At 40.8% G+C, this 25855-nt stretch overlaps 1 protein-coding gene across 1 annotated transcript in view; it reads left to right on the forward strand.

The window, feature by feature from the left end:
* The window catches only part of C13H3orf20 (chromosome 13 C3orf20 homolog), a 63465-nt gene that overhangs the window by 13651 nt on the left and 23959 nt on the right, over nucleotides 1–25855 (forward strand). Inside the window, 2 exon segments of the mRNA XM_051154926.1 lie at nucleotides 4498–4647; nucleotides 5908–6028. Coding sequence (XP_051010883.1) covers nucleotides 4498–4647; nucleotides 5908–6028 — 271 coding nt within the window.

Genomic DNA, 25855 nt, shown 5'->3' on the forward strand with positions numbered 1-25855 from the left:
ACTTGACTTTACTCCAACAGCGTTGGCATCCTAAGAACTAGTCCATTTTATCCTCAGGAGTCATAATGATCACGTTCAGTTCTTTTCTGTATTCATTACTTTTCTTGTTGGTATGACAGAATACTTTAACAGGCAGTTTGGGAAGGAAGGGCTTAGTTTAGCTCTCAGTTTGAAGGTACAGTCATGTCAGGCATGGTGGCAAATGTGTGGTCACATGAGTCACAGCCAGACAACAGAGAGAGATGAGTGCCAGTGCTCTCCTTTTTATTCAGCCTGGGACCCTGGCCCATGGAATGATGATATCCACATTCCACCTCAGTTAAACCCCTCTGGGAGGAAATACCATCACAGACATCCCCAGAGGTGTGCCTCCTACGTAATTCTAAATGCCACTAAGTTAATAGTTCATATTAGCCATCACAGTGACCCTACACATTACTTAATCTCTGTGCCTTGCTTCTTGGTTACATGATGAGTGAGTTGAACTCTGTAATTTTTTTAAAATTAATTTAGATTACATCTCAATTGTTATCCCCTTACTTGTATTCTCCCGCCCTCCCTCTTTCACCCTATTCCCCTCCCCTATGTCTGTGACAAAAGAGGATCTTCTCCTCCATGATAGGGTCACAGCCTATCATGTCTCATGTTGGTAGCCTGCTTATTCTTTCTGTGAGTGCCACCAGGTCTCCCCACCAAAGGGAAGTGGTCAAATATGGGGCACCAGAGTTCATGTTAGAGCCAGTCCCTGCTCTCCATGCAACTGTGGGAGAATGTCTTGTCCATTGGCTAGATCTGAATAGGGGTTCAATGTTTACTGCATATATTGTCCTTGGTTGGTACAGTAGGTTGAGCAGACACCCCTGGATCCATATCCACCTGTCATGATGTTGTTCTTGTGGGTTTCTAGGACCCTCTGGATCCTTCTGTTTCCCCATTCTCCCATATTTCCCTCACCTAGAGTCCCAGTAGGAAGTGCCCACACCTATTCTGATCTCCTGGTAAGTGAAGACTTTCATCGGACATCCCTTTTGGGCTAGTGTCCAATTATGAGTATATAGCATGAGAGTCTTTCTGGATCTTGGTTAACTCATGCAGGATCATCATTTCTAGTTCCATCCATTTGCCCATAAAGTTCCAGATTTCTTTGTTTTTAATAGCTGAGTAATATTCTATAGTGTAAATGTACCACAGTTTCTTTATCTATTCTTTGACTGAGGGGCATTTAGGCTGTTTCCAGGTTCTGGCTATTACGCATAAGGCTGTTATGAACATGGTTGAGCATATGTCCTTGTTGTGTAGTGGGGCATCTTCTAGGTATATTCCAAGGAGTGGAATAGCTGGCTCTTGAGGTAGACCTATTTCCAGTTTTCTGAGAAAGTACCAGATTGATTTCCAAAGTGGTTGTACAAGTTTGCACTCCCACCAGTGATGAAGGAGTGTTCCCCTTTCTCCGCATCCTTGCCAGCATGTGCTGTCACTTGAGTTTTTGATCTTAGCCATTCTGATGGGTGTAAGATGGAATCTCAGTTATTTTGATTTGCATTTTTCTGATGACTAAGGGCATTGAGCATTTCTTTAAGTGTTTCTCAGGTATTCGATGTTCTTCTGTTGAGAATTCTCTGTTTAATTCTGTGCCCCATTTATTAATTGGGTTATTTGGTTTGGTAGAGTTAAATTTCTTGAGTTCTTTATGTTTTGGATATTAGGCCTTTCCCAGATATAAGGTTGGTGAAGATCTTTTCCCAGTCTGTAGGCTGTTGCTTTGTTCTGTTGACAGTGTCTTCTGCTTTACAGAAACTTCTCAGCCTCATCAGGTCCCATTTATTGATTGTTGACCTTAGAGGCTGGGCTGTTGGAGTTCTGTTCAGGAAGTTGTTTCCTATGCCAATGAGTTCCAGCCTCTTCCCACTTTTTCTTCTAACAGGTTTAGTGTATCTGGTTTTATATTGAGGTCTTTAATCCATCTGGACTTGAGTTTTGTGCATGGTGATAAATATGGATCTACTTGCATTTTTCTACATGTTGACATCCAGTTAGACCAACACCATTTGTTGAAGATGCTATCCTTTTTCCATTGAATAGATTTGGCTTCTTTGTCAAAAATCATGTGTGTGGATTTATTTCTGGAATCCAGCAATCTTCCAGAAGTTCTGTGTCACTGTGTTCCAAGGCTAAGGTACACCTTAGCTGTTGGATCCCTCCTGAGTGAAACATATTTGGAAAGCTTTTCATCATCTCCTGGCTTCTGTAGAATGCTGGCTTTAGCCACCAACTCTGTTTTTACACACAGAGTTCAGATGAAAATGGTAAGTCTCAGTGGTGAACAGTTCCAAGCCATAACTGATTTGAACCTCCTGGTGCAGCCCTCAGACCAGCTCTGTGTTAATTTCATCATTCCTCCCATAAATCAACTAGAATCCCCTGGTTTGGATTTGTGCTTTTCCAGGGGCAGTGATGCTGAACAGTTTTACGTTTACTCCTTTGGAGAAGTGTGTGTTCTAGTCTTTGGCTCGTCCTTTCATTGCCTTTGGTGAGGCAGTTGCTAAGACTTGGATCCAAGGCTTCAAATATATCAAACACACTCTACCACTGAGCTCTGCCTCTAAACCAAAAGGCTGTTAATTTTGATGAAGCCCAATTTTCCCCATTGTATTGCTAATGCTTTTGGTTTCACATCCACGTCATCACTGCCAAATCCAAGGTCATAAAGATCTACCCAGTGTCTTTTTCTAACAGCTTTATAGGGGAAGCTCTTAATATGGCTCTTTGAAGTATTCTGAGCCAATTTTTGCATCCTGTATGAGCTAACAGGCCAGTTTCATCCCTCTGCACATGGGTATCCTATTTTCCCAGTGCCATCTATTCAAGAGACCATTTTTTTTCCTCTTTGAATAATCCTGGAGATCTTCATAAAAATAAATTGACTATAGATGGAAAGATCTATTTTTAGACTCATTTTAATTCTAAATTTGATGTTCTCTCCTTATGCCAGACCACATTGACTTAATTATTAAAGATTTATGGTAAGTTTTTAAAGTCAACAAGTTTTGTGAATCCTGCCAGTTCATTCTTTCCTTTCCTGAAACCGTCTCTCTGGGTAGCCCTAGCTGTCCTGGAACTCACAGAGATATGCCTGCCTTTGCCTTCTAAATGTTAGGATTAAAGATGTGCACAAGCATGCCCCAGCTTCAGCCAGTGTGTTTTACTTTTTCAGGCATCCTCTCTGTCTCCTCTTTCCTGGATTTCTGTATGCATACGTTGCATACGTTGGTGTGCCTGATAATCTTTCCCGGGGCACTGAGGTTCTAGTCTTTATTGGCTTTGTTGTTGTCAGACAGTATCTCACATTGTACTTTAGGCTGACCTGACCTGAAACTAGGTAGCTCAGTGTTTTCCTGCCTCACTCTCCCAAGCTCTGAGGTTCTAGGCATGAGCTATCATATCCAGTTTCTTCTTTTCCTTTGTGTTGTAAGGTCTGGATAGCTCATTTGTTTTCCAATACAATGGTTTTTTTTCTTGTATTGTTTTAACTTGCTGCTGTGTTTTTTTTGTTTGTTTGTTTGTTTTTGGTGAAATCTTTGTTTCAATCATTGTACTACCTATCCAGCTCTAGAATTTCTGATAGGTTACTCTGTGTCATTTCTACCTGATGATCACCCTTCCTTCTTCCATTTCTGTTTGTTTGTTTGTTTTGTTTTTTTGGACTTTTGAGACAGGGTTTCTCTGTGTAGCCTTGACTATCCTGGACTCGCTTTGTAGACCAGGCTGACCTCGAACTCACAGTGGCCTGCCTATCTCTACCTCCTGAGTGCTGGGATTAAAGGCATGCACCACCACTGCCTGGGCCATTTCTGTTTTTATTTAGTTGTTGGGAAAGATTTAGGAGGATGGATTGCAGTGCCAGTCTCTACCACTTCTGCAGTTCTACACAGAGAAGTAGCTGCTGACACTGTGCCCTTATGAGGAGCAATGCTTCCTGGGGCCTCTGAGCTAGGAAAGAAGCAGAGAGAGGTGATTTTCCTACCAGATTAGCCAAAGGGGGAGGCAGCTTCATACTGCTAGAAACACTGCTGGTTCTAGAGATCATGACCTGGCTGTCACTCATTGTGGTGTGAGATGGGTCAGGGCTATTTCTACGCCTTGGATTTATCACTATGATGCCTCCTTACCCTGGTTTTCCTGAGACCTTCATGTTTTAGTGCTAAAAGTCTTTGTCTCCAGCACTATTTAGATATGTGAAAACCCTACTGCCAGGTGAAATGGAGATAGGACCACCTCTGATATGGCAGTGTGAGGAATAGGAAGTAGATACAGGAAGGACCTAGAGCGTGGCTGAGTTCTATAGTTATTTAATTGTGACACATGCAAAGCACAGACAGGGTCTTTAAGGAAGAGAACAATGTAAAACAGAAGAATCCTTTCATGCGTCTCTCTGGGCACCTTGAGGGCCAGCACCTGGAATGTTCTCTGTTAGTGCAACTTGACTGTATCTGCCAGCTATCCTTCCGGGAACATTGCTATGCTTCAGATTCCCACGTGCTGCAGAGGGAGATCCATCACCTGCCTCTTTAATGACATTCCTAACACCTTTCTGGCTCTGTTCAATGCTGAAGGCCAGGGCTGTGTTTACTACAACATGAAGAACAGGTGAGTAGGTCAAGGGAAGTAAGGTGGGTGACTACAAGTTAAAGGAGGAGTCTAGGGAGGCACCGAGGCAGGGTAAAGCAGTGCCTGTAGGAACATGTTGTACTTGGTGGCCAAGCTTCAGGACTATGTTGCATTTTCCACAGTGAGAAGTAACTCACTCCCAGTCTCCCATGGGGTACCCCAGAACACTAAGATCTCCATTTTGTCAGATACACAGGGTTTTTATTGCTATTGTTTTTCAGTGCTTAGGACCATATATGCTAAACAGGCACTCTATTACTGAACCACACCCCCATTTCTAACCCCTGGAAGAATTCTTTAGTGGGAAAAAAAATGTCTTACACTAAGAGTGGATGGACAAGATGTGTGAACAGAACTTCTGTGGTGTTTGGTAACTTTACCCATTGCTGTGACAAAACAGCTGACATAAACAACTCAAAGAAGGAAAGATTTATTTTGGTTCACAATTTCAGAAGTGTTAGTTTGCCATAGTACAGTGGATCAGAGTAGTTCATGTCATGGTTCGCCTAGGAAACTGAGAAAGGAACTTACAGGAAGCAATCAGAGCAAAACATAGCCATCCCCAAGATACAACTCAGTGACCAACTGCCCCCACCCAGGCCTCACCTGCCTTTCGCTACCTCCTAATGCCAGCGTCCTCTGAACCCATCAAAGGATTAATCTACTGATTAAGACAGAACCCCAGGATCTATGCATCTCTTAAAGCACAGATAGACGCAGAGGCATGCTCCACTAATCTAGGCATTTCCAAGCTACTCAAAGAGGCAGCTCAAGTTAACCATCACACGTGGGTCTCTAAAGAGCAGTGCATACTCTTGACAGCTAAGAGTTGATTTTTGTCTGCCTTTTCATAAGTTGTTTTTGGAAGAAGTGACTTCCTTTCATGTTTAGATGTTTAGTTCACATTTTGGTACTTGATATTTTGTGCCAGGCTCCTGGGCTACAGGAAAAATTAATTTTTCATCTTTTGGGTTTTGCTTGAGCCTGTATTATCTGCCTCTGCCTGTCCCTTCTCCACAGATGTCCCCACTAGCATCAGTTGGTATAAGGACTACAGTGAGTGGAAAGGTTAAGCTGCTCATGAGAGTCTTCAGACTCTTTCCTTCCCTTCCTCAGATTCTTTATGTCAGGTAAACTTTCCTCAGGCAGACTCTCCCAGCCATGCCAGTCTGTAGACTGTAGTGATAAGGGGTTCTCTCAGGGCCTCTAAGTAGTTTCTGTCTTTTATGTATCTCCTAGCTGTCCATATGTCTTGGTTTTGGACGAGGAAGGCGGGATCACAAATGACCAAAAGGGCTACGTAGTCCACAGGTGGAGCTGGTCTAATAAAACTGAGACCCTGCTGTCTCTGGAATACAAGGTATGTGAGCAGCACGGGTAGGGGTGGCTGCAACAGGCTCCTCAGCATTGAAAGGCACACACCTGTAAGGCAGCACTGCCCCCAGGGAGCACAACATCTTGTTCAGAGGTCATGAGCCAGGCAGCAGTGCTGCAAAGTGGGCTTACTTGCTTTCCACTAGTCTGCGCGGCTGTGCCGTACTGTCCTGATCCTTCATGGCAACCTCCTTCCTACTGGATTTTGTTGTAAAATAGCCTTCATTTTATGAAGCAATGTTTAAAATAATTGACTATTTTGAATAATTTTATTTTTTTAAGTTTCGTCTAAATTTTATTTTGTATTGTAGAAAGCTGGCTACTAAAGAACCAAGTACTACTTGAAGAGTTGGAAAACTGAGGCTCACTTTCTGTTTGTTGGCCTGGACTGAGCTCGTGCTCTGCAAGTCCAACTGCTCACTTGTAGTTTTCTACAGTTTGTACAGGCTGGGCATCAGTTTTAAAAGTTCCTGCCTACATAGCCATTTTCAGTGGCCTTTGCATTTCATGACCACGAAGGGGAAATTTCACTGTGGTTAAGCAAACATGGGTAGCAGTTAGGGCATTCTACTGTCAGTAATCAGGACTTGTCTAATCAGACAGCTAGCTGTTCCAGCAGGGGCACAAAAGCAGAACTTGGCATGCTTATGCTAGAAGTAAGGCTTTAATTCACTTGTTTCTGTATCACTATAATTCTTAGACCAGAATTATTATTCAGCTATCAGAGTGTAAGACAGTAATTTGATTAAGTAAGGAACATACTTAATCAATGTACAGCATATATTTCTTTTCCTTCCTCCTTCTCCCTCTCTTTCCTCTCCTCTCCTCCCTCCCTTCCCCCAACCATATTCTCTCTCTCTCTCTCTCTCTCTCTCTCTCTCTCTCTCTCTCTCTCTCTCTCTCTCTCTCTCTGTCTCTCCTCTCTCGAGTCCCAGGGCTTGAACTTAGGTTGTCCATGACCTTATAGCTTTTTTTATATATAAATAGTTCCCATTGTGTGACTTTCCTCATAGAACACATGACCTAAAAACATTCTGGCTTGACAGGCAAATCATTTTGTTGGAGTTAGTTATCAAAGTATGAGTGAGAGTTACTTAAAAAGCGTGAATGACTCGAAAGCAACTAGCTGCATTATCAGCTATCCCTGGCATAAAAGATGCCTGCCTGGAGTTCTCTACACAGCTTGTAGACAGCTGGGCAGGTGCCAGAGTCTCTCCATAAAGCTCAGCTGGTCCCAGAGCCACCTCCTCAGAAGTTGTTTATCTCTTATACATCCTAGGCAGGGGCCCTGTGAATCTTTTAAAATTTTTGCTTTCCTGGACTTGCAAGCCTGTCTATTTCCTAAGTTGTTAGGAGCCTCCAGGACAGTGTTTTAGCTCAAAGGAAATTGCTGCAAAATAATGCCTATTTGTGGCAATAATATAGACAGGCAATAATAATAATAATATAGAACTCTTGATCTTTCTTCTTAGTCTGATGCACGCTAGGATTATAAGTATGCACCATCATGCCCAAATATTTATCACTGTGCCTTATTCTAGCTCAACCTGAAGCAGCACAGCAAAGGTCTATATAGTCAGAAGCAGGCTGGAATAGAAGGTGGCCCATGACATATAACATGAAGAAGTGACAGTGTATGATTCAGAGGTGAGGGAGGGAGGAAGACTCTAGATAAAGTAAAAGAATGAACTGCTATACCTAGATCATGAGAACCCCCCGAAAAGACCACCAGGACTCATACTGATGCAATACACACAAGGACCTTTAATTTTTTTCAACTCAAGCCAGGCTCTGACTGTCACCAACACAATGGCACCCAGAAAGAGGCTCAAACTCTGAGCTGAGGGTAAATTTATAGGTTCCTATTCGCCCCACTGCCCCAAAGCAGGGGAGTTCCAGCCTGGTAAGCGCCTATTGGTTGAGTAACATAAGGAGGTCTAATGTCTAAAGGTGACAGGCCACAGAAAAAGGCACCAAGACCCCCATGGCTTAGCTTCCTTTGTTCTCTTTGTTCACTACCTTGCCCAAGAAAGTGTCTGGTTTCTTATTAACCCTATCTCTGGTGTGCAAGAAGGAATGTGGCCATAAAACTGGGTCTTTTAGCAACTCTATCCCAGAGGGGAGGAGTGTGGAAAGGCTGGTTCCTCCCTGCAGCTGGCCAGATTATCTCCTGTAGGCATATTTCTTAATCTTTGCCCTGGGTGACCCTGAAATCTAATTGCATTTCTTCTGGTATCTCAGAACATTACTCCTAAAGGCTTTGTGTTGTGTGTGTGTGTGGGGGGGGGGGGTCTGGTGTGGCATCTTTTAAGAGTTCATATGTGCTTCCTATAATGGTATGGTGAAAGAAAGGGGACATGGATGACATAGGGTGAGATGACAGGTATCAGGTTCTGGGTAGTTTCTATGCTGTTTTTAACCAGTTTTAAATCAAATCCTGGTATTTATAACATCCTTCATTCTTCCCTCCAAATCTAAGCTACCCTCCAGTATTATTTCTCTTCTATTTGAAGAACTTCTTTGGCGTTTCTATAAACACAGACCTTCTGGCAACAAGTTTGCTGTTTTCATGTGAAAATGTCATTGTTAAGGGCTATTTTTTAAAATGGGATATGAGATTCTGGATTGGCGTTCTTTTTTCCTTTGAACATTTTTTTAAAATCCCATTGTGCCTTTCTTCTAGAGTTTAGGATGAGAGTCAGAGTCTGTAGTTACTCAGATCTGTTTGCTTTCCTAATTGCTAGGTTTTTTTTTTTAAAAAACGGTTTTCTCTTGTTTTCCTTGGGATTAGTTTCTGTCACTTTGGCACAAGCCTAGCCACATCTAGGCAAGTCTGTGGGGGTGTTTTCTTTACTAATGATTGATGTAGGAGGACACAGCACACTGTAATTAGTGCCACCCCTGGCAATGATTAGTCCTGGGTTGTATTAGAAAGCAAGCTGAGGGGCTGGAGAAATGGCTCAGTGGTTAAGAATATAGGCTACTCTCCCAGAAGATTTGAGTTTGATTCTTAGAACTCATATGGCTGTTAATATCCCTATGTAACCCCAATTCCAGGAGGTTCTTCTTTCTGGCTTCCACGAACAATGCACACACATGGTGCACAGACATACATGCCAAGAAAAACACTTACACACATAAAATGAAAATAAATATAATTTTAAAAGAAAGGAAATAAAACTGAACAAGTGATGAAGAGCAAACCATGGTCTCTACTTGAGCCCCTGCCTCCATGTTCCTGTTATGCTTGAGTTCCTGTGTTGGCTTCTTTGAGTAATGGCTGTGATTAGGACATGTAAGTCAGACCCTTTCCTCTCCAACTTGCTTTGGTCAAGGAAGTCTTTACTACTGCAATAGAAAGCAAACTAGGACACTTAAGTTTGCTTACCCTCCCAGCCCCACCCTCACATCCTCCCTTATCCCCTCATCCTCAGAGAAGGGGAGGCCCCCCTGAGTACCATCCCACCCTGGTACATCAAGTTGCAATAGGACTAAGAGAATCCTCTCCCACAGAGACCATACAAAGCAGCCCAGCTATGTGAAAGTGATCCGCAGGTAGGCAACAGAGCCAGGACAGTCCCTTCTCTAATTGTTAGTGGTCCCACATGAGGAACAAACTGCTCATCTGCTGCATCTGTAGGGGGCCTAGGTCCCAGCCATGCATGCTCTTTAGCCGGTGTTTCATTCTCTGAGCCCCCATGGGCATAGGTTAGTTTACTATGTAGGTCTTCTTGATCCCTTCAGCTCCCCCAACCCACCCCTCCAATTCTTCCACAAGACTCCCCAGGCTCCACCTAATGTTTGGCTGTGGGTCTCTGCATCTGTTTCTATCAGCTGCTGGATGAAGCCTCTCAGAGGACAGTTATGCTAGGCTCCTTTCTGCAAGCATAGCAGAGTATCATCGATAGTGTCAGAGGTTGGCTGTCTCTCATAGGGCGGGTCTCAGGCTGGGCCACCATTGGCTGACCATTCCCCTGAGCGCTGCCCCATCATTGTCCTTGTACTGCTTGTAGGCAGGACAGACTTTGGGAAGAAGATTTTGTGGGTCAGTTAGTGTTCTCCTAACTTCACTGGAAGTTCTGCCTGGGTATAGGAGATGGCTTCTTCAAGCTCTGTATCCCCCGCTGGTAGAACTCTCAGCTAGGATCACCCCCATAGACTCCCAGAAGCCTTCGCCATCCCAGAGATATGCCCCATCAACTTCAGTTCTCCCAGCCTCCCTCCCTCCCCACTCCTGAGCCCCACCCCTGTTCCCTTCCCTTTCCCTTTCCCACTCAGTTCCCTCCCTCCATCTATTACAGATATCTATTTTATTTCCCCTTCTGAGTGAGATTCAAGCATCATCCCTTGGACCCTCCTTGTTACTTGGCATCTTTAGGTCTGTGGATTGTAGCCTGGTTATTATGTACTTTATGGCTACTATCCACTCATAAGTGAGCATATACCGTGTGTGTCTTTCTGGGTGTGGGTTACCTCATTCGGGATGATACTTTCCAATTCCATCCATTTGCCTGCAAATTTAATGATATCCTTGTTTTTAATGGCTGAGTAGAATTCCATTATGTAAATGTACCACTTTTAAAAAAATCCATTCTTAGGTTGAGGGACACCTAGGTTGTTTTGAGATTCTGGCTATTGTGAATGAACTGCTATGAACATAGTTGAGCAAGTGTCCTTGTGGTATGGTGGAGATTCCTTTCGGTATATGCCCAGGAGTGGTGTAGCTGGGTCTTGGGATAGATCTATTCTAATTTTTCTGAGAAACCTTCAGATTGATTACCAAAGTGGCTGTACAAGTTTGTACTCCCACCAGCAATGGAGGCGTGTTCCCCTTGTTTCACATCCTATTATATGTATTTTATACTTTTAAAAAAGATTTATTATTCGTATGTGCGTGTGTGTGTGTGTGTGTGTGTGTGTGTGTGTGTGTGTGTGTGTGTGCATGCATTTGTAAAGGCCAGAAAAGGGGACTGAATTCCCCAACAGGCAGTTGTGAAACACTTGATATGGATGCTGGGAACTGAACCTGAACTTGGTCCTTTGGAAAAGTAGGAAAGGCCTTTAACTCCTGACTGTCCCATGGGTCTTTCAAGCTCTTACTTTTTTGTAGTTCTAATTTTTCTTCTTTCCTTTTCAGAGTTGTGTAATTTCTCTTGATCCATCTCCAAGTTCCCTGACTTCCTTGTCATCTTCTTTTTGCTTTTATGCTAATCTTGTGAAAAGTTTAAATTTCGGTATTCTAGAATCCTCTTTAGTTTTATGTTTTTCTATCCTTTGGCTGAGAACTTCCCTTTTAACAATTCATGACAAGCTTATTTCCCTTGCATCACTCTCTATAGTTACACCAGCTGTCTCAGAGTCTTGTGTGTGAAGATTTCTGTGTCCTGGTTGTGCCAAACACGGTCAGCTTCAGTCAACCATCATGATTTACCAGTCGCTCTTCTACCATAGAACTTTGGGTACAGACTGCCACTGGTATGCTGTGGGCTCTCTGAATCTTGATGTCTTTCTGAGAATGGTACTGGATATTTTTGTTCTAAAAGGCAAAGAACTTGATCAGGCTGAAGCTATAGACCTTTCCCTATTAGCAGTAGAAAGAAACTCAAATCGCTATGTTGTTAATTTCTCTACCTGTGAGCTGTCTTGAGAGACTGTTTTCCCATACAGAGTTCAGGGACTGGCCAGAGATATGGACAAGTTTGTACATGGAATTCTAAGCTATCCTCAGATTCAGCCCCTTCCAGACTCTTTGTGTACTTTATTGTGACTGTTTCCCAAATTCTATTATTTGGATTCTTTCACCAGAAAGTGGTAGTTTTAGTCATGTCTGTGGCCTCTAAGCTGGGGCTTTGAGACAGAAGTTCCTCTCATGTGCATCCTTTCCTAAGTTTTTGCTCTTCAAAAGCTGCCTGGCTTTGCTCCCTTTTCTGAGCCACTGAGTAGCTTTTTTTTTCCCGGTTTTGTTCTTGTTTTCTTTTTCAGCTTGTAGTGACCTGTGGGAGGGTCAATCTGTTTGGGGCTAGCTCAACTCTACTAGAAGTAGGACCAGCTGCTTAGTTTTTAAGCTGAGAGCAGGAATGCTCAGTTCAGCCCCCATGTGGAAAGGTTAACAAGAATAGAGACTATAGCTAGAAAGCTGACTCAGTGCTTAAGACTGTGTTCAGCTCTTGCAGAGGACTTGAGTTTGGTTTCTAGGACCCGCACTGGGTGTCTCACAATGACCTGCAACTCCTACTCTAGGTGACCTGAAAGCTTTGCCCCCATGGGCACCTGCACTCTCATACACATAATCCCCTAACACACACATAATTAACAATAATGAAAAATAATTTTGTTAGCAATGCAAAGACCAGAAGATGGATAAGTGGAATGACCAGTGAGGCTACTAGCCAGACCTAGCATGACTAAAGATGTTGGCAGTGTTCTTTTTAAACAGGAGCTATTCCAACAGATGAATGGAATAAGCTGAAGAGATAGGTGAGGATGAAGATATTGCAAGACTCTCTTGGATTAGGGATAGATATGATCATTTTAAAGTTATTTTTTTAGTTAGCATACATAATAGCAGTAATAACTCTCTAGGACCTATGACCTTGTTCCTGACCTGGGACAAGAAATTGGAAAGAACAGACATGACAGGTAGCAGATGATCTCTGAAGAAGAAGAAGAAGAAGAAGAAGAAGAAGAAGAAGAAGAAGAAGAAGAAGAAGAAGAAGAAGAAGGAGAGAATTGACTGAGTTTGCAGAACATAAATATTGCAGGCTACAGGAGGGGGTCAATCCCCAGGGAGTAGGACAATACGTAAATAAAAATTGTACCACACTAAGCCTTGTGCATGTTTTAGCCCATGAAGGATGCTCAACACTCTCAAGGAGTGGCTTTATTATTGTCTCCTGGCTCAGAGAAAGTAACCAACTTTCTCATAATTGCCCAATTGGTAAGAGGTAAAACTAGATTAGAACCAGGCCCCTCACAAAGCTTGAGTTTCTGATGACATTTTTTTCTGTTTCTCTAGAGGTTCAGGAGTTGGTAGCTTCTCTTAAGTGAGAATGATCAGCAAGTTTGAAGATGTCCAGGGACTTGGCACATCATAGCTTATTGTCTTTGGAGTACCGATGTGCCAGATCCAGATGACAGAGCATGTGAGACAGAGACTCAGTCATGAGAAGATGAGGCCCTGGCTACTGGGCCAACATCTGGACTGGTGGAAGTAGGAGGAGCTGAGCAGAGAGCTCTCCTGCTGCAGAACAGTCTGCTGGTGTCTGTAGATAAAGAAAAGTTGCAGGTGAAAACACTGAAGACTGGGAGGAATGCAGTGCTGGAGGGCTGCATGCTCTGTGGCCTTGCCTAAATAATGTTCAGAACTGGCAAACTGTCCAGAATTAAACAAGCTGCCCTGCTGTACATACTCTGACACTATCCTCTCATGAGGGGCAGAAACATTTATAGATTATAAAGACACCGCTGCCATTAAAAACATCATTTACTCTGGCGATGGTAGCACACACCTTTAATCCCACTACTCAGGCGGCCAGGCAGATCTCTGTGAGTTTGAGGCCAACCTGGTCTACAGAGCAAGTTCCAAAACATCTAGGGCTACACAGAGAAGCCCTGTCTCGAATCCTTCCTCCCCGTCACCCTTCCCCATTTAATGTTATTTTTATAAAACTTTTTGTTTCTCAGTTTCTCTCTTAACCCGGTAAGCACACAAATAATTGAGATTCTTTTATATTTGTTTAATAACAAGATTCACAATACAATAACTGAGCAGCTGTTACTCTATTCTTAACTCTCTAAGCTAATTTGGCTTCCTCCCAGCAATACTTGCACTTTGGAGCATTCCTGCTCCAGCTCCTCTCTCCTGATGTTTTCTGGATCTTTCTAGTGGCTGACTCCTCTACTTTCTCCTCTAACTCCTTTTCCTCTGGCTGGCAGGAAGTCCAGCCCTATTCTGCCCCCTCCTCAGCAATTGATTATAAGTTGATTTATTGGCATATCAAGGAACAATTGGGAAGCAGTTTTTACACTACACTGAGACAGGAGATTCTTAGAACAAGGAGTACAACCAGATATGAAAAATACAGAAATCAGCATTTGAATTTCACAATAATATTATGTTTACATCTCCCCCTTTTAGTCTAATAAAGGGCTCTTTCTCTTACAATAACAAACTATATGTAACAATAACAATTATGAAAAATATTAGGTAAGGTTTACATGTGTATATTTGGTACCTTTGGATAAAGTATTCTATTATCTATCAATTTCTATCATCCTAAACAATTTAAGTTTGGTTGTGAGACTATACTTATCTAGTCTTCAACCCCATCAGAGATTTAAGAAGAAATAAATATTACCTAAATATGTCAGAAGTGCAGACAAGCAGCTTCCAAAAGTATAGAAATGACAGAGATTTTTGGCTGCCTGGATAGTTCCCTGGAATTTCTCCTTAGTGTTAGAGCATCATCTTCTGCTCAGAATATTTAACAGGCTTTTCTGTGAAGTAGGAATCAGGAAGGACTTGCCTACTTTGTCCTTGCAAAGCTTATCAGTCAACTCTCCTGTGTCCAGTTTGTCCAGTTTGGACAGTATTCTGTCTGTAATCGACACCAAGGCTTACTACCTATGAAGTCTTTGATGCTCGTTGAAGTTGAATGGGGATGCAGACCTGTCTCATTGTCAAAAAAAAAAAAAAAGCCTTAAGTTAATAAAATCTTTTAGCTGTGTGTGGTGGTACACGCCTTTAATCCCAGCACTAGGGGAGACAGAGGCAGGTGGATCACTGTGAATTTGAGGCTAGACTGGTCTACAAAGCGAGTCCAGGACAGCCAAGGCTATACAGAGAAACCCTGTCTCGAATAAACAAAATAATAATAACAACAACAACAACAATAATTGCTATATTCTGCAAATCTCTGAGGTATTTTGAAGACCATCTATCTTATCTGAATTGTTTTTAGTTCTTATTTCTTCAATCTAGGAAACAAATTTTTGCAATTAACTAAACTGGTATGTAATATGACCAAGAGTTTATCTGACTGCTAACATACGTTTTTTCACTTATCCTAAACAGTTCATAATAGCAGTTTTTAAAATGACTAGAACTTAACATTACATTTTAATGAATTACATAGGTATAATACTTTAGCATGTTGTAACCAAATATAATCTTAAATCTGTATTAATATGCAAAATTTATCCAATGTAAGATTTCTGGCCTATTAATGTTCTTTTGTCTCAAAGGAGATTCAACAATCTACCTTTTTTGCTTATCATTCCTATAGCCAGTCATTTTAAAACAATACCAAACATCTATCATCCATAGAATGACCCCAAACACCCACCTCTTCTTGAAAATGGGTCATAGTTCTGTTAAATTGCTTCCTGTTGATTTGGGATATAGTTTTTTTTGGGGGGGGAGGCAAAAAATTGGGATATTGTCCATTTTTAAGAAAGCTAGATATAACTTTTGTTGTCCAGTCTCTGAATGCTGAGAAAGTTCAGATCTTAACTGAAGTCCTGATAGGAGCATTCCGTGATGCTGGACAATTAATCTAGCTAGCTGTCCCAGATATAGATTTTTGAGCAAACAGTTATTGAGGCCATCTATGAGGTAGGATCACCTGAGTTACTTGTCTTTGTGTATGTGTTACTCTTGCTCTGCAAAAATATTAACTTTCAAAGGTATTACGCATTTTTATTAATATATGTATGGGCTGTGCACTGACCACAGATTAGTTAAAGATGATTCTTTGCTTTCTATTCAGGCAGGTATGGCATTTCGTTTTCTATATAAGTTACTTTGAACTATATAACCAAGCTTTAAAATAAATTTTATTTGTGCTATTTAAATGAATGGCATGATAAATCATGAGGATTTTGTAGCCAAAGATTTATTGGCTGTGAATAGCTGAAGTCCTGGCTGGAGACATTTTCATGTCTCAGTCAGTCTCAAAGCTGTTCTCATGTGGAGGGACCAGCAAATTATGTTACCTGTTCTGTTTGGTTTTCTTTTTTAATGATTTCTTTTTTAATTTGTTCACTTTATATCTCAGTTGTAGCCCAGTCCCTCATCACTTCTCAGGCCCACTCTCCCTTCCTCATCCCCTCCCCCTCTCCTAGTCCTCAGAAAGGGGGAACACTCCTCTCCTAACATCTGACCTCAGCCTATCAAGTCTCATCTGGACTGCCTACATCCTCTTCCTCTGTGCCCTGCCAAGGCCTCTCCACCAGGGAGAAGTGATCCACAAGTGGGCAGCAGAGTCCATGTCAGAGGTAGTCCCTACTCCCCATATTATGGCACCCACAAGGAGACTGTGCTGCCTGTCTACTACATCTGAGCAGAGGGTCTAGGTCCTCACTGTGCATGGTCCTTGGTTGGTGCATCAGTCTCTGCAGCTACCCCATCCTCCACCTGGATTTTTTGGCTCCATTGGTCTCCTTGTGGAGCTCCTGTCCCATCCAGGTCCTTCTATCTTCCAACTCTTCCTTGAGACTCCCTGAGCTCCACCCCAAAGTTTGGCTGTGAGTCTTAGCATCTGCTTCGATCCCCTGCTGGGTGGAGTGTTTCAGGGGATCTGTATGGTAGACTCCTGTCCTATTCCTTCTCTTCAACTGCTTTTGGTGTCTATTATATTTGCCATTCTGAATGAGAATTAAGCATCCTCCCTAGGTTCCTCCTTGGGACCCTTCTTTAGATCTGTGGGTTGTTGTAGTATGGTTATCCTGTACTGTGTGGCTAATATCCAATTATAAGTGAGTATATACCCTGTGTGTCTTTCTGGGTCTGGGATACTTCACTCAGGATGATAATTTCTAGTTTCATCCATTTGCTTGCAAATTCCAATATTTCCTTGTGTTTAATAGCTGGGTAGTATTCTGTTGTGTAAATGTACCAAGTTTCTTTATCCATTCTTCAGTTGAGGGACATCTCTAGCTATTACAAATAAAGCTGCTATGAACATAGTTGAGCAAATATCCTTGTTGTATGGTATATCATCTTTCAGGCATATGCCCAGGAGTGGTATAACTGGGTCTTGAGATAGAACTATTCTCAATTTTCTGAGAAAGCACCAGATTGATTCCCAAAGTGGTTGTACAAGTTTGTACTCCCACCAGCAATGGAGGAGTGTTCTCCACATCCTCACCAGCATGTGCTGTCACTTGAGTTTTTGGTCTTAGCCATTCTGATGGGTGTAAGATGGAATCTCAGAGTTGTTTTGATTTGCATTTCCCTGATAACTAGGGATGTTGAACATTTCTGTGTTTCTTGGTCCTTCAAGATTCTTCTGTTGAGAATTATCTAGTTCTGTACTCCATTTTTTGATTTGATTATTTGACTTGGTGGTGTTTAATTTCTTGAGTTCTTTATATATTTTGGATATTAGCCTCTGTCAGATGTTGGGTTGGTGAAGATCTTTTCCCAGTCCGTAGGCTATCATTTTGTTCTGTTGACAGTGTCCTTTGCCTTACAGAAGCTTTTCAGTTTCATGAGATCCAATTTATTAATTGCTGATCTTAGAGCCTGAGCTGTTGGAGTTCTGCTCAGGAAGTTGTCTCCTGTGCCAATGAGCTCAAGGCTCTTTCCCACTTTTTCTTCTAACAGATTTGTTGTGTCTGATTTTATGTTGAGAACTTTAATCCACTTGGACTTTAGTTTTGTGAGGGTGATAAATAAGGATCTATTTGCATTTTTCTACAGGTAGACTTCCAGTTAGACTCGCACCGTTTGTTGAAGATGATATCTTTTTTTGTTTCCATTGTATGGTTTTTGTCTTCAGGGATGGAGATACTCCCAGAAGATCATTTATTGTATAGGATTGTTCTAGATCTTTGGATTTTTTTCCATATGAAGTTGAGAACTGTTCTTTGAAGGTCTGTAAAGAACTGTGTTGGCATTTTGATGGGAATTGCATTGAATCTGTGGATTGCTTTTGGTAAGAAGGCCGTCTTTACTATGTTAATCCTACCAATCCATGAGCATGGGAGATTTTTCCATGCTCTGATATATTTTTCAATTTCTTTCTTTAGAGATTTGAAATGTTTTCATACAAATCTTTTATTTGCTTGGTTAGAGTTACACCAAGACACTTTATGGTTTTTGTGGCTGTTGTGAAGAGTGTTGTTTCCCTACTTTCTTTCTCAGCCTGTTTGTTTTTTGTATAAAGGAGGGCTACTGACTTTTTTGTGTTGATTTTATATCCAGCCACTTTGGTGAAGGTGTTAATCAGCTGTTGGAGTTCCTTGGATGAATTTTTGGGGTTATTTATGTATACTATCATATCATGTGCAAACAGTGATACATTGACATCTTTCCAATTTGTATCCCTTTGATCTCCTTTGGTTGTCTTATTGCTATAGCTAGGACTTCAAGTACTATATTGAAAAGATATGGAGAGAGTGAACAGCCTTGTCGTGTCCCTGATTTCAGTGGAATTGATTTATCGTTTTCTCCATTTAGTTTGATGTTGGCTATGGGTTTGCTGTACATTGCATTTACCATGTTTAGATACATGCCTTGTATTCCTGATTTCTCTAAGACTTTTTAACATGAATGGGTGTTGGATTTTGTCAAATGTTTTTTCAGCATCTAAGGAGATGATCATGTGGGTTTTTTCTTTCAGTTTGTTTATATGGTGGATTACATTAATGAATTTCCTTATATTGAACTACCCCTGCATGCCTGGGATGAAGCCTACTTGGTCATGGTGAATGATATTTTTGATGTGTTTTTGGATTTGGTTTGTGAGTATTTTTGCATCAATGTTCACAAGGGAAATTAGTCTAAAATTCTCTTTCTTTGGTTTTCTTGTTGTTGTTTTTTGTTTTTGTGCTTCAGGTATCAAGGTGACTGTGGTTTCAAAGAATGAGTTTGGTAATGTTCCTTTTGTTTCTATTTTGTGAAATATTGGTATTTTGTTTTTGTTTGTTTGTTTTTGGCTTTTTTGGAGGGGGAGGTTAGGAGACTTTTGATGACTACTTCTATTTCCTTAGGAGATATAGAATTATTTAATTTGTTTACCTGATCTTGATTCAATTTTGGTAATTGATAGGTATCAAGAAAAAAATTTCATTTCATTTAGATTTTCAAATTTTGTGGCATATAGGCTTTTAAAGTAAGACCTAATGATTCTTTAGATTTCCTTAGTGTCTGTTGTTATGTCTACCCTTTTCATTTCTGATTTTGTTGATTTGAGTATTCTCCCTCTGCCTTTTAGTTAGTTTGGCTAAGGTTTGTCTAGTTGATTTTCTCAAAGAACTAGCAATTGGCTTCACTGATTCTTTGAATTGTTCTCTTTGTTTCTAATTTATTGATTTCAGCCCTGAGTATGATTATTTCCAGCCATCTACTCCTCTTGGATGTCTCTGCTTCTTTTTGTTCTGGAGCTTTCAAGTGTGCTGTTAAGTTGCTAGTATGAGAACTCTCTAATTTTTTTTTATGAAGGTGCTTAGTATTATGAACTTTCCTCTTAGCACTGCTTTCATTGTGTTCTATAAGTTTGGTTATGTTGTGCTTTCATTTTCATTGAATTCTAGGAAGTCTTTAATTTCTTCTTTTTTTAAATTTTGTCCCTGATCCTGAGGCCGTTGAGTAAAAGGTTGTTCAGTTTCCATGAGTTTATAGGCTTTCTGTTGTTCTTGAGTTCCAGCTTTAATCCATGGTGGTCTGATAAGATAGATGCAAGGGTTATTTCGATTTTCCTGTATCTGTTGAGATTTGCTTCGTGACCAAATATATGGTTAATTTTGGAGAAGGTTCCATGACGTACTAAGAAGAAGGTATATTCTTTTGTGTTTGGGTGAAATGTTTTGTACCATTGATTCATGACATTAGATAGTTTCATTATTTCTCCATTTAGTTTTTGTCTCGATGATCTGTCTATTGGTTAGAGTTGGGTGTTGAAGTCTCCCACCATTAATGTGAGGGTTTGATGTGTGACTTAAACTTCAGTAATGTTTCTTTAATGAATGTGGGTGCCCCTGCATTTGGGGCATAGATGTTCAGGATTGAGATATCATCTTGGTGCATTTTTACTTTGATGAGTATGAAGTTTCCTTCCTCATCTCTTTTGCTTAGTTTTGGCTGAAATCTATTTAATTAGATACTGAACTGGCTTCTTGGGTCCTTTTGCTTGGAATACCTTTTTCCAGCCCTTTACTCTGCGATAGCGTGTATCTTTATTGCTGAGATGTGTTTTTTCTATGCAGCAGAATGCGGGTCCTGTCACATCCATTCTGTTAGCCTGTGTCTTTTTATTTGGGAGTTGATGCCATTGATGTTGAGAAATATTAATGACCAGTAGTTGTTAGTTCCTGTTTTTTGTTTTTGTTTTTATGGTTATGGTGGTAGGATGTGTATGTGTGTTTTGTGGATGTAGGGTTATGTAGGGGTGTGTTTTCCTAGGTGTAGCCAGCCTCCTTCAGTTGGAATTTTCATTCTAGTAGCTTCTATAAGGCTGGATTTGTGGATAGGTACTACTTAAAATTGCTTTTGTCATAGAATATCTTGTTTTCCATTTATGTTGATTGAAAGTTTTGCTTGGTATAGTAGTCTAGGTTGGCATCTGTGGTTACTTAATGTCTGCATGATATCTGTCCAGGCCCTTCTCAATTTCATAGTCTCTGTTGAGAATTTAGGTGTAATTCTGACAGGCTTGCCTTTATAAGTGACTTGGCCTTTTTTCTCTTGCAGCTTTTAATATTCTTTCTTTGTTCTGCAATTTAATGTTTGGATTATTATGTGGCTATTTGGAGCTCTGTAGGCTTCTTTAATGTTTATAGACATTTCTTTCTTTAGGTTTGGGAAGGTTTTTTTATGATTTTGTTGAAGATGTTTTCTAGGTCGTGGAGCTTGGAGTCTTCTCCTCCTTCTATTCCTATTATTCTTAGATTTGGTCTTTTTATTGTGTCCCAGACTTCTTGGATGTTTTGTGTCAGGAACTTTTTAACTTTAATATTTTCATTGACTGATGTATCGGTAACTTCAATTGTATTTTCTACACTTGAGATTCTCTTTTCTATCTTTTATATTCTATTGGTATTGCTTATGTCTGTAGTTCCTGTTCTCTTCCCTAGGTTTTTCCAACTCTAGGATTGCCTCAGATTGTGTTTTTGTTGTTTCTTCTAATTTTCTTTTTATGTCTTGAATAGTTTTATTCATTTCTTTCTCCCATTTAATTGTATTTTCCTATAGTTCTTTTTTCCCCTATAATTCTTTATAGGACTTATTCAATTCCTTCATCTGTTTGAATGTATTTTCCTGAATTTCTCTGAGAGATTTATTTTCCTTCTATCATTTTCACCACCTCAAATTTAAAATAATATTCTTGTGTTTCATGGGTGTTAGTATCTCCTGGGCTTGCTGTGGTAGGACTACTGGTTTCTGGTTGTGTCATATGGCTCTGAGTTCTGCTGTATGTTGTCTTGTGCTGGCTTCTAGCCGTCTGGTGTTAACAGGTCTGGATGGCCCTCCTATGGGGTCACCATCTATGTCCCATGTGGGTCAGGCAAATCAGAAGCAGGTGAAGAGAGCTCCAAGCCAAAGGCCATTTGCTAGGGCTCTCCAAAGGCCTCTTTAGGATGGTGGACAATGGCTGTTGGAGCCTGGGCCAAGCTCAGATCTGCTAGGTTTGCTGTCTGTATCCAAGTTGGGCCAGGCAGGAGAGGAGCAGGCTGAGAGATCTCCAAGCCCAAAGCTGCTTGGGTATCCCACAGTCCTCGGGATGGCAGTTAATATGGGCTGTGGCCCATGCCCAATTCACCTTTGCTTATTTGCTCTCTGTGTCCCAGATGGGCCAGGCTGGTAAGCAGCAGGTAGAGAGAGATTCAAGCCAAAGCTACTTGGGTGTCCCACAGGCCTTTTCAGGATGGTAGCAATGTGGGTTGTAGCCCACACCCAACTCACCTTTGCTTGTTCGATCTCTGTGTCCCAGATGGGCCAGGCCAGAAAGTTTTGTTTGGTGTTCTTGATTTCTTTTCTTTGTCTGCAGCCAAGATCTTCAGGAGGTCTCCCTCTGTCAAATCTGATTTCCATCAGTTTAGATGAAATACATATTTTTTGCTGTTGTTTTCTGTTGAGACCAAAACATATTCTTCCCCAAAGCAACACATTTCCTGTCTTCCATTTTGGAACTAGGTTCTTTATATGGTGATCTAATTCAGCAGTCCCTTCTGAAATCCAGTATTTATTAGAAGATGTGCTACTTGTCTCATTTAAATCAATAAATCATTATTTAGTCTATTTTGGGGAGTATTATATTCCCCTTTTGTTTTATGAACATCTTTTAAAAATTATTGTTAGATTTCTTCATAATTGACCTGTAGGATTATATTTTATATATGGCAGGTTTTATGTCATAATGGCTTAAAAAATGTTGTATTCCAATGGCTATGCAGGCTAAAGCACCATCAGCCACAGTGTGCAAAGGCATCTCCAAGACAGTCACTATCTTTAAGAAATGTTTAACCGTAGAATCATGCTATCCAGAAGTTAAGGCAAAATCCCATTAGAATTCTGAATATGAACCTATGACATGATGCATATATTTCAGTTTTCTAAACTCGGCAAAATGGAGCACATAGCCATTGTATAACCTTGTTCCAAGGCAATACCAAACAGGATCTCCATCTCTAGGTTAGCATATAGACCTTCATCCAGTAATTGAACCTTGAAAGTATACATATACCATCTAATTTGACCATGTTGGCCTATAGTTGAACACTTTACATCCAATATCTCAATGGGATGCCATTTTGCAATTTCTTCAAGCCTTTGTATTTTCCTCATCTGGAACCACCCTCTTACGTTCCAGATTGGAACTGAAGGTTTCCTATTTTGATTAAATGCTTCTTCCAACCTCTGTTCTATGGCTTTTTATTCAGCATCTAATTTCTTAGTCTCTTTTTTCTCCAAGTCTTCCTTATCCTGATCTCTCCCAAAGAAGATACACAAAACTGAAATCATCATTGAAAAAAAATTATTTGTATATCAAGAGAAACAAACTCAAATGGAATCCAGATGCACTGTGTCACTGTGTCGTCCATCTTTTTCAACATAGAAAATAATCTTTTTCTTTAATTTCAAAACCTCTCCCTTTTCCCAGTCTGTAGGCTGTCGCTTTGTTCTACTGACAGTGTCTCCTGCCTCACAGAAGCTTCTCAGCCTCATGAGGTCCCATTTATTAATTGTTGACATTAAGGCCTGGGCTGTTGGTGTACTGTTCAGGAAGTTGTTTCCTGTGCCTATGTGTCCCAGGCTCTTCCCCACTTTTTCCTCCAACTGAATTAATGTCTCTGGTTTTAAGTTGAGGTCTTTAATCCACTTGGACTTGAGTTTTGTGCATGGTGACAAATAAGGGTCTAATTGCATATTTCTACATGTAGACATCCAGTTAGACCAGCACCATTTGTTGAAGATGCTATCATTTTTCCATTGAATGAATTTGCCTTCTTTGTCAAAAATCAAGTGAGCAAATGTGTGTGGATTCATCTCTGGGTCTTCAATTCGATTCCATTGATCCACCAGTCTATTGCTTTGCCAGTACCATGCTGTTTTAATTACTGTTGCTCTGTAGTACAGCTTGAGATCATGTATGGAGATTCCTCCAGAGGATCTTTTATTGTATAGGATTGTTTTTGCTATTCTGGGTTTTTTATTTCTCCATATGAATTTGAGAATTGATCTTTCAATATCTTCAAAATATTTTGTAGGTATTTTGATAGGGATTGTGTTGAATCTGTAAATTGCTTTTGGTAAGATGGCCATTTTTACTATGTTGATTCTTCCAATCCACGAACAAGGTAAATCCCTCCATCTTCTGATGTCATCTTCAATCTCTTTCTTCAGAGGTTTGAAGTTTTTTTTCGAATAAGTCCTTCACTTGCAACCCTTCATCTGACAAAGGTTTAATATCCAAAATATATAAAGAACTCAAGAAATTAAACACCACAAAACCAAACAACCCAATTGCGAAATGGGGCTTGGAACTTAACAGAGAATTCTCAACAGAGGAAAATCAAATGGCCGAGAAACACTTAAAGAAATGCTCGTCCTCGTTAGTCATCAGAGAAATGCAAATCAAAACGACACTGAGATTCCATCTTACACCCGTCAGAATGGCTAAGATCAAAAACTCAAATGACACCACATGTTGGTGAGGATGTGGAGAGAGAGGAACACTCCTTCATTGCTGGTGGGAATGCAAACTAGTACAGCCACTTTGGAAAGCTATCTGGCGCTTTCTCAGAAAAATGGGAATAGGGCTTCCTCAAGACCCAGCTATCCCACTCCTTGGAATATACCCAGAAAATGCCCTACCACACAATAGGGACATATGCTCAACCATGTTCATAGCTGCTTTATACATAATAGCCAGAACATGGAAACAGCCTAAGTGTCCCTCAGTAGAAGAATGGACTAAGAAACTGTGGTATATTTACACTATGGAATACTACTCAGCTATTAAAAACAAGGAATTCCCGAAATTTGTGGACAAATGGATTGATCTAGAAATTATCATAATGAGTGAGTTCACCCAGAAGCAAAAAGAGACAAACGGTATATACTCACTTATATCAAAACACTAGTCCAAGGGATACGTACCATGAAAAACTTTACTTACCAAGAAAGTGGGTCAGAGGAAAGGACATCCTATTGAGACTTTAGGCAAGAGTAGCATGGAAGAATGGGGAAATAGTAGGACCCACAGGGTCCTGGAAACCTACAAGAAGAACTTTATGACAGGCAGGTCTGGGTCCTGGGGTCCTCCTCACACTAAGGCACCAGCCAAGGAGAATATAGGCAGTAAGCTTCGAACCCCTACCAAGACCTAGCTGACGAACATGATATTCTCCTCTGTTGAGTGGAGAGTAAGATCTGACTCTCACACGAAGTCTGGTGCCCCCTTTCTGACCACGTCCCCTGCATGGGGAGGCCTGGCAGCACTCAGAGGAAGGATAGCAAATTACCAAGAAGAGACTCGATATTCTAAGAGCATATATAGGGGGAGGAGGTCTCCCTTAATCACAGACATAGAAGAGGGGAGAAGGGGAGAAGTGGGAGGGAGGGAAGAATGGGAGGAAACAGGGGAAGGGCTAACAATCGAGATGTAATATGAATAAATTAATAAAAAATGTAAAAATAAAATTAAAATAAAATAAAATTCTGAATGTAAAACAAAAACAAAAACAAAAACAAACAAATAAACAAAAAAAAACCTCTCCCTAAGGACTTTACTTTCTTAGACCTAGCTTCTTTTTTAGACCTTAACAGTTTGTCAGTCTGTTTTTATCTCTTGCTTCCAGAGAGAGGCTTTTTTTCTGCCTCCCTCAATGTTTCCTGACCCCTCCACCACTCTGGGAAGTTATTTGATACAGAAGTCAGCATTTGAATTACATAATAACGTTATGCCTACACATCCCCAATTATTTTAACTGAACAGTAGCTCCATGACTACTTCATGCTGAAGAACTTGAGATTCAGAGAGACTAAACGTTACTAACAGAACAAGACTTAAGGCAGTTGGTACCCAAGTAGTCACAGCTCCTCTGACCCAGGAGACACAATGGTGTCTTATTATAATCTGCAGGACTCAAGCTGACTCACCTGACAGACACACCTGTGTGGCTCCACAGCTCTTTCCAAGCATGATTAGGAAGAGAAGGAACAGGGAAAGAAGACATTGCTGACTTTCTAGGCTAATCTCTAAAAGGACACTGGTATTCTGTCTTCTTCATGAAAGTTAGATTCTAGCACACGACCCAGAAAGCTTACAAAGCTCAGTTTCAAGCCAACAAGGGTTTGTACCTTGGACTT

This window comes from Acomys russatus, chromosome 13, assembly GCF_903995435.1.
Source record: "Acomys russatus chromosome 13, mAcoRus1.1, whole genome shotgun sequence".
NCBI lineage: Eukaryota > Metazoa > Chordata > Mammalia > Rodentia > Muridae > Acomys > Acomys russatus.